This window comes from Lygodium microphyllum, chromosome 5 (genome assembly GCF_053477565.2).
Source record: "Lygodium microphyllum isolate KBCC chromosome 5, Lygodium_microphyllum_v1.1.10, whole genome shotgun sequence".
Lineage (NCBI taxonomy): Eukaryota > Viridiplantae > Streptophyta > Polypodiopsida > Schizaeales > Lygodiaceae > Lygodium > Lygodium microphyllum.
Genome location: NC_141139.1, coordinates 73,644,059 through 73,653,185, shown reverse-complemented (window position 1 = coordinate 73,653,185; position 9,127 = coordinate 73,644,059). Strand labels below are relative to the sequence as shown.

Genomic DNA, 9,127 nt, shown 5'->3' with positions numbered 1-9,127 from the left:
ACTCCATATGCCTAAATATTAGTGCATTCTAATCATATCTACTTTTTGTTATAAATGAAGGAATGTATCTCTTATTCATCATGCAATTGATAAGGTCATTTGATATTAAATGGGCTTGTATCTATCAAGCGTTGCAAAGTGGCACAACTAATGGAATGTATTGTAGATATTTTGGACATCATCCACTCCTCCAATGGTGAAGAGCTTTAGGGGACAAAGGGGGAGACCAAGGGGACACTGTGAATGAGAGAGGTATCTTCTTTTATGACTATTTTTACATACCACCTATCTTTAGTGAGCAATGAAAATCTTGTCCAATGTTTCTCTTCTAGAGTCCAAAATCGAAGAGAGAGGTTATTTCTAAATTCAAGAATAAGAGAGTTAGATATGCAAATTTTTTCACAAGGTGTACAAATGCCTAAATCCTAGCATTTCAAGTAAACAAAGAAAAATATCTAATTTTAGTTCCCGTATCCATGTTAGTAGACCTTCTCCACCACTCAAGTCTAGATCTTGAGAACCATCTTCCTAATGAAGTGGATAAATGCAAATAGTTTCCCAAACTTTGTTTATGCAAGTTAGGATACAAATGTGAAAGATAGAATCACTTTCAAGGACAACTAGATTTCTATTGTCTACGAGGCCACTCTAATTCCAAACCTCATTAACCTATCAAAGAGGTTATGTTTCTATGGAGACAATGCTAAATAATGGATAGAGAGTTGTCTGTTGCGTAATTATGGATTCTAACTCTAGGGATAATTCCTTTGTATAGTCTTGGTGGGTCAAGAAATACTTTTCTTTGTTAGTGTTTACTTGCTAATTTGTGAAGAGATGGATATGTAGCATTTATAAACAATATCATTTGACATTATTGCGCCTTGCTTCTACTAGGTGGTCACACTACACACTTGAGGTCCAAAGGTATTATTAACTCCAAAGTGTCCTATTGTTAGGGTGTCATGGCATTGTTGAAGTACATGGACTCTTGGCTTTCCTCAAGGGATGCAAAGTAGATCCTTATATTATAACAATACATGAGTCTCTTGAAACTACAAACTTAATTTCCTTCTCTTAATGTCCAAATGAAGCGAGTGGATATCACCTCTAAAACCAAATGGAAACTTTTTGAAAAGTATAATTATAGCATCAATAAGCTTTCAACGAGTGAAGGATAAATGTTCTAAGATATCATAATTACAAATGTTAAAAAACAAAGCTCTAAATTCTTGAAAAACTTTGATCTTAACAAAATCCTATCCTATTTTTAGTTTTGTTTTTATGGAAGGCCATCCAAACCCTTGGTTAAAACCCAATAAAATTTTGGATCGACATTTGCATGCATTGTTAGAAATGCTCTTTATGAATACCAAAGATAATTTAGTTGCATTCACTTGTAAGGACAATTTAACATGCTACACCAAGCAGTTATCTTTATGAGGGGTATTTATAGTACAAAGTTGTGTTCCTCTCCCTTCTTTCCTTTGGATCTATACATGACAATTTACCTAACTCTATAACTAACCTATGCCCCTAAGAACACATTTTCATTCTTTTAAGCAAACACTTTTTATTCATAATCGATGGATCATGCATACTAAAGGCATCAAAACTTTATGCTTTAACAAGAGCTTTTCAATGACTCTTGAGCCACTAAGGCAAAATGACCAGCTATTTTTTTAACATTAACTAGACCTTATAGCTTCAAGTTCAAAGATGAGAGCTTTGAACAAGGGAAGCTTTGCATGACTTTTCAACCACTATAGCAAAATGTTGGGCTAATCTTTAAATTCAAATAGACTTTATACCTTCAAATTCAAATATGGTAAGCGACCCAACCAAGGCTTGAGGCTAAAACCTCACAAACAAGTAAAACTAAGGTGATCCATATGATCCCACCCCCCGAGAGTGAAAGACAACTTGTAGAAAGACAAACATGCTACTTGAAATAGGGGACCCTATCGACAATGCATGTGCCATTGCTAAGTGTATGTAGCCTATTAACATGATACTACACTTAGAAGGTCCAACAATGCTACATTATGACACCATTCTACACATACCTACACTTCATAAAAGGAGTCCAAGGCATTACAACCCCAAACCCATGCAATAGTTATTCTATCCATCTAGAGCCCTCTTTATGTCCCCAAGCATTGCCCATAGCAATCTCCATACCAAGCATCAAGGCAAAAGAGATTATAAGACATTCGTAAATAATCCAACTTCACATATTTTTATAACTAGAACAATTCTTACATTAATTATCATTGAGCAAATCCAACCAAATGTGTTGTGATTCTTAGGAGTATACCAAGCTCATGAGGACTTGAGGAATTCCATTAAGCTAAATAGCATCATCAACAAGGAAAGGATAGATGGATACTATCAAGAAAATAAAAAAATCATAGGCAACTACCCCTAAATTGGAATAAACACCACACAAATGACAAGAAGCTCGTCTTTGAGGGTGTGTACAGCCCTACATGCTATACAATAATAACAAATGGCCTTATACTAGTCAAGAAAAAATCACTAGACCTAATGACAAGTACCAAGGCTTCTCAAAGAAGACTTAACACATCCTCTCCCCAACTTCCAACTTTTTTTAGTCACCACATTGAACAAACAAACAAAGTCCCAAACACATAATCTTGAAAAACACATATCATAATTTCACCAATGGGCACATCCCCATATCAAAAAGTACAAAAGGGAGTCGAGCGAGTAATTTAGTGCCAATGGCAATTAAGAATGCTCCATAAAATTTTGAGCCATAAATTACGGGACTTAAAATCATCCTCTAAGTTTCTCTACTCTTCAAATGGATGACAAAACTATGTCAACATTGATATGGAAGCTCTTAACTGATCAACAGCAATTTTGAAATAACCCATAGAGGTGCACACAGCAAAAGGGGGGAAAAGAAAGACAACGAAAGGATGTTTTGGCATGTTCAACACTTTGGCACTTAATGAAAACTGTTAGGAGTACCACCCTTGTGAAACACAATATCATGGAAAGGGTTAGCACTCGTTCTTGAAGCAACTGCAAGCCTTCCAAAAGCTTTAGGCAGTTGTCCTTGCTTGCCAAGGAACTTGTTCTATAACAGTAAAACATCATTGCCTTTGTGATTGTACAAGCCCACTATTAATGATAAATATTGTGGTGTTGGAATGAACATACCTAAAAGTTAAGATGATTTATGAACCTTGCCCAGACTCCCAGATCAACATTTGATCTGATGACTGCCAAAGAAACAAACATACTCACCATTTGGAACCACATATTAAGAAATAGTGTTGGAACTTATGCGTACATCGTCACCAGGATATCCACATTGTGTCTACAACAAACTAATTTTATACCAGTTGATATCTTGATAATCTGACACCTTGAGCTCACGTCAACTGTCATTTACCACATTAAAAGAATCCTCTGACCTTGTCGATGAGTAAATGACCTACGAACATAAGCTTCAGAGCCCCCCTTTTCCCATAAATGGAACAGGGGATATGAACCTACAGATATTCCATAGCTTACCCACAAGAATAGACAGGTGCCAGTCTCAATGCATTAAAACAGACTGTTCATTCTGATATCATCTGCTGACACCTCATACAACACTTGTTCTACTGATACAATGGGGTGCCAGCAGTCAAGTGAGGAAAGAATCCCTACCCACAAATTGACCTTTGATATACCAATGGTGCATGCATCCAACAGCTACTGCAAGGATCCAGACACTGTGCTAGCCACCAAATTCTTCACTTTTTGAATTGGCAATTACCAGTTTCCACTTTACTTGGTTCTGCACAAAAACGTAAAGTTGAAGGATGAGAAGTCTCACGACTCTTCACTACACCTTTTACTTATGATATAAAAACAAAAAGAAGTAACAGCCCACCTACGTCTGCTTCCCGTATATTGTTGTGCTGGGCACACGCTTGTTTCTGAACATCATGTACCCAACAGGTAAGACCACTCCCAACATCATCACAATTGCTCCAATCAGGTAACGTGTAGGTCCTGGTGGTTCAACTTCCAGAAGGTGTCGGAACTGTCAAACATACAAACAGAAGAATAAAAGCTCAGACCTAGCTTACAAGAAACTGATCAATAGAAAACTATTACATACACTAGAACATTCAGAGCTTTTTTGTTGGCCATGTCTCTAGAAGTGTTTCAGGGTAGTTTCTACTTTGGAACACTGCGGTCATAGCATTTCCATCATCAGACAAATGGTGCTTCTAGATGGAAACTAATTCTTTACTAGTGTCATCCATCCTGTGATTACACACTATGCCGTAATCTCCCAACAGCACATCTCATTGTTAAACCTTGATTATCGCAAATAGTTTTAGTCTTGTGGGGGACTCTATGTTTTTCCAATGTTCTCGTGTACATCATGAGCTCCTGCAAGGAAGCCACCCCATGCCTAGCCAGTTGCAGTAGGGATGGGGGATCAGATAAATGGTGCTTCTAGATAGAAATTATTTCTTAGCTAGTCTCATCCATCCTGTGATTACATGTCATGCTGTGATCGGCTGACAGCCCATCTCTTTCTTAAACCTTGATCATCGCAAAAAGTTTTAGTCATGTGGAACACTCTATGTTATTTCCATGTACTAGTGTACATCATGAGCTCCTGCAAGGGAGCCACCCCATACCTAGCCTGTTACAGTAGGAATGTGCGGATTGCAGGTGCAGGCAGGAGTTCATGATATTATAGACATGTACTAGTATACAGGATGAGCTCCTGCAACCACACCTAGCTGCTGCAGAAGCTGTGGCATTGTCAGAGTTCCGGAAATAGAGATTCATATGCAGGAAAATGTTTAAAAATTCTGTACCAGACCGATTCCTTATACTGTCATTGACAGGCATTTGCGTTCATCATAATCATATGCAGGAAATGTCTAAAATTTCTGTATCAGACAGATTCCTTATACAGTCTTTGAAAGGTGAATGTGCCTGATTCCCTTAAGCTTCAACCCTAAATTTTAACCTAATGCGACTACAATCTAAGTGCATGCTGCACCGATTCGTACTCCAAGCTAAAGTCTTCAAATCCGCACAAAGTGTATGCGCAGGCAATTCAAGATCAATGGCTGCTGGAGCAGATCTTGATTACGAGAGCTTGATACAGCACAGTAAAACGAGAAAACGTAGGCTTGTACTGACCGGCATGGCTTCGTCCACGAGGTGAAGGCGTTGCGAAGGATGATGCGATCGATCGGTCGATCGATCTTCAGTCACGGCTCAGGTCTCCTGCTTCGTCAGCCTTGAAGCCCCGAACTCACACTGGTTGCGAACCGGACGCCAGTTCCACATTCAATCTCTCCACCTCTCCGTCTCCGTCTCCCCATAGCTCTTTGAAAGTTAAGGGGAGGTTGGGGGCTCGGGGTGGGTGCCACGTGGCAGCCCCCAACCTCCCCACAAAGAAACGCGGGGGTGGGTGCCACACGTCCAGCACCCGCCCTCGCCGTGAAAATCGCGCCCGCCCCGGCACGGGCGAGTCTAGGCACGGAGCGCCTAGTAGCTCTTTGATTTTATGCCTTACAAGGTGTCTTCGACTTGTTCCTACCACGTAAAAATTTGCTCTTTTTCTCTTTTCTCTCTCCCTCTCTCTTTGATTTTGTGCCTAGCCACAAATCCTAGCCTTTGGACTTAGGTAGGGTCAATGCTCACTTTTCATTATTCTTCTTCCTGACCTTGCAAAGTGTAGGGGCAAACTCTAAACCTTCTGATCAACCTACCAATTGAGCTAAATTTGCATCCAATGTGACTTAGGACTACCATGGCACTAGGGAGGTTTTTTTTCCCCTGCCTTATACACACACTTTAGGGTATACTTAGTCTTGTAAATCTTCTATATTGATGCTACTCAATACACTTTGTCTGTGCACTTTCATAAGCTTCTTCTTCTCCAAGGGGTGTGTGTGTGCATTGCTGCAATCATAAATCTAACAATTGGTATGAAAGTCGGATTCTATCTCTTGGGTAGAGTCATCACTAGCCTCTGATTGATTTCCTCTAATTGGTTTTGATGACGAGAATTCATAGATTGACAAGTACTACAACAGAGCTCATAGGGCTAGACATTGTCAAATTTTTCACTCAAACTTGTTTCAATTCTTTTTGCAATATTATCAGTACTACGCAAGCTATTTTGTCATTTTGTGTAAAAATTTTGACAATAGTCAATTATGCAAGTAAGAGCCCTTACAGTCTCTTTGTACTATGCTACATAGCACAAGTTGGTTTTTGTGTATATTTTCCTCTACATGGGTAAGCCTTGCACCAACTATAATCAATGGCCATGGCTAGCAATAATGATGTGTTATGTATGTTGGTTATTTAAGACAAGTTGGATGGAACCAACTATCCACTAGGGCCTTGTACGATGTGTCATAAACTAGTTTCAAAGGGGATTTGTAACATCGTACATGGAGTTGGATGGAACCAAGTATCCACAATGGCCTTATGTGATGTGTCATAAACTAGTTTCAAAGGGGCTTTGGAATATTGTACATGGAATTGAAAAATAACTTGGTGGTGATTTGGAAGTTGTAAGTGTAGTAGAAACAACAAAAACAACTAATATAATGAGGACATTGTAGGTTGTAGTTCTACTTTAGTTAATGCTAAAGCACCACCACCATCTACTTTTGAGCAAATTCATTGGGATGGCAAAGCTGTAGAGGCTCATGTCATGATTGCATCTCAATCGCATTGTCTGTTAAACATCCCATGTTCTCACACATTCGCTAATGAAAGATAGCCAAAGTTACTTAGGACATAGTTGCACATTTGTATCAAGGAAGAAATGAGACGTGTTGCTTAGTTGAATAAGCAATTAGAAAGTATATATATGGTTAAAGGTAACTCCATGGACAATTCTTTGACAAAGATAAAGGATATTAAGGAGCGATTAATTGCTGTATATGAGATTTTGCTAGACTATTCACTTATTCAAACTATTCTCAATGGTCTTCTTGATTCTTATCAAAGTTTTACATGTACTTTTTGTTTGATAATGAAAGGTAATTTGAATACTTTATCATTTGATGAGTTGGTTTTTGTTTTGTTACAAGAAGAATAATCTTGACAAAACATGTCCATTATGCATATTCCAAATAAAGTTATTATGGCTAGTTAAGAAAATAAAGAAAAAGTTTCCCTTCTGCAAGGAGATAAAAATATATATATGTTGTTTGGCCTAAGAAGGCAGATAAGGATGGGAAGAAAACAAGAGTAAAACCTATTACATGTACTGTAAGGCAAAAGATCATATCATTACAAGTTGTCCTAAAGAGGCTAAGAAGAAAGAGGCTCGTATGGTTGTTACAAATTATTCTCCTTCCAAATCAAAATTTGTAAATGTTGTGGAAGATATAGAGTGGGCATTTAGTGTGTAATGTAGTTATGACTCTTTTTTACATAATACTTGCATGTTCAAATGTGGTTCCATTAAGCATATTACTTCTCAATGCAATCTATTCACTTTTCTTGAGTCTACCCTTAAGGAGAATACTATCACATGAGCCAATAACTCCTCTCATCCCCTATGAAAGGAGTTAGCAAAATTCTGCTGACTATATTCCAATGGAAGTGCTTTCACACTTCTAGATGCTTTGTATATGCTAGAGATCAAGAAGGATTTTTTGTCAGTTTTTGCACTTGCCAAGATTGTCTTGATTGTCAACTCTAGTGATGACAAATGTATAGTTCATGATCTCTCTTTTGATGATATAATCATTACATATTGTTCACTGTGTTTTCGGCTCTGCAAGCTCAATAAGTGTGAGAAATGTGTGGACGAAATGGCATGTTTTGTGGCAAATCCCTAGGCTATTTCACATGCAAAACTTTAGCAAATCATGTTTTGGTCATCTGAATTTTACTAGTGTTGTTGCACCTATAGAAATATGATATGATACCTTCATTGTCTACTCTTAAGGAACCTATAAAACATATTTCTAAGGGTTGTATAGTGGGTAAAGTAAAGTATGATTTCTCTTCAAAAGATTCTTTAGTGAAATATGTTCATAGACTATAGCTTGTTCACGCATTGATATTTGTGGCTCAATGCAAACACTATATTTTGGCAACTATCCACTTTCTAACTTTCAATGATGATTGCTCTAGGCATACATGGATATATGGTTTGAAAGTTAAGTCTAAAGTGTTTTTGTGCTTTAAGAAGTTTGTAAGCATGGCTAGAATTTTGTCAAGATGTAAAGTGGGTACTTGGTGCGCAAATCGAATGCTGGATGCGCACATAGTGAACGTTGAAAGGTCCCCAAGAACAAAAAACTCTACTAAAATCTCATAAAAGCAAGAAGAGAGTTTGCATGACATGAGGCAGAAAGACAAATTGGGTACAATCTCCCCCCTTGCCTTATGTGAGCGCTCCACAAGGCATATATTTATAAATTTATTAATCTCCAAGCTCAAAGATAGCCCAAATTACAATTAGCATACTTTGGCTTTTGTGTTTGCTTTTGCCCAAATAAAGAATAAAGCAGTTGGACACCCCAAAATTCAGGTTGTGCCCAAATATGTCCAATAATGAAATATTTAAACCAAGCGCCCATGTGCATACAAAATAATAAATGTTCGTCAATAAGCACTTCAATAAATAAGCATGCCTAAATAAATATTAGCACTACGTCTTTAATGATAAGGTACGCGCCCATTAAAAATGATAATTTCTTCTAGGTAATTTGAATATGCGCTATCGCCCGGTGCTTCCCAATGCCACCACTGCCTACTCTACACATCAATTGAAGCATTCACAATTGTTAGAAAATAATAAAATTAAACCAAGAAAAGTGAATACCTAGCAGTCTTTAGCTACAAAATAAATAAATAGGTTGGAACTATGCCCTAATCCTAATTTAATACGAGTGTACTCTAAACTTATAAACATTTATTAATTTAAATATGTATTTTGTGGAATCACCCATGTGCATATTAAATTAATTTGACGCCCAAAAAGGACAAGCATCCCCATCAACTTCTCGCACAAGGAATCCACCTTTTGTATGAGCCCCGACAAATAAATATAGTTTTACATAATTCACCACAAAACCTCACAGAATCCACCGTGGTCTTACGGAAT

At 37.7% G+C, this 9,127-nt stretch overlaps 1 protein-coding gene across 2 annotated transcripts; it reads right to left on the bottom strand.

The window, feature by feature from the left end:
• Positions 1 to 2,769: 2,769 nt before the first annotated feature.
• Positions 2,770 to 5,370, bottom strand: LOC148035983 (uncharacterized). 2 transcript variants are annotated; one of them, XM_087679056.1, is made up of 3 exons: positions 5,185 to 5,370; positions 3,908 to 4,060; positions 2,770 to 3,811 (listed from the first exon to the last, which is right to left on the bottom strand). In XM_087679056.1, exons 1-2 carry the CDS (start codon positions 5,188 to 5,190, stop codon positions 3,908 to 3,910), a joined length of 159 nt encoding a protein of 52 aa, XP_087535182.1. In that variant the 5' UTR covers positions 5,191 to 5,370; the 3' UTR covers positions 2,770 to 3,811. The 2 variants fall into 2 exon arrangements, with proteins under 2 accessions (XP_087535182.1, XP_087535181.1); XM_087679055.1 differs by having other exon boundaries at positions 2,774 to 3,811; positions 3,912 to 4,060.
• Positions 5,371 to 9,127: the final 3,757 nt, after the last annotated feature.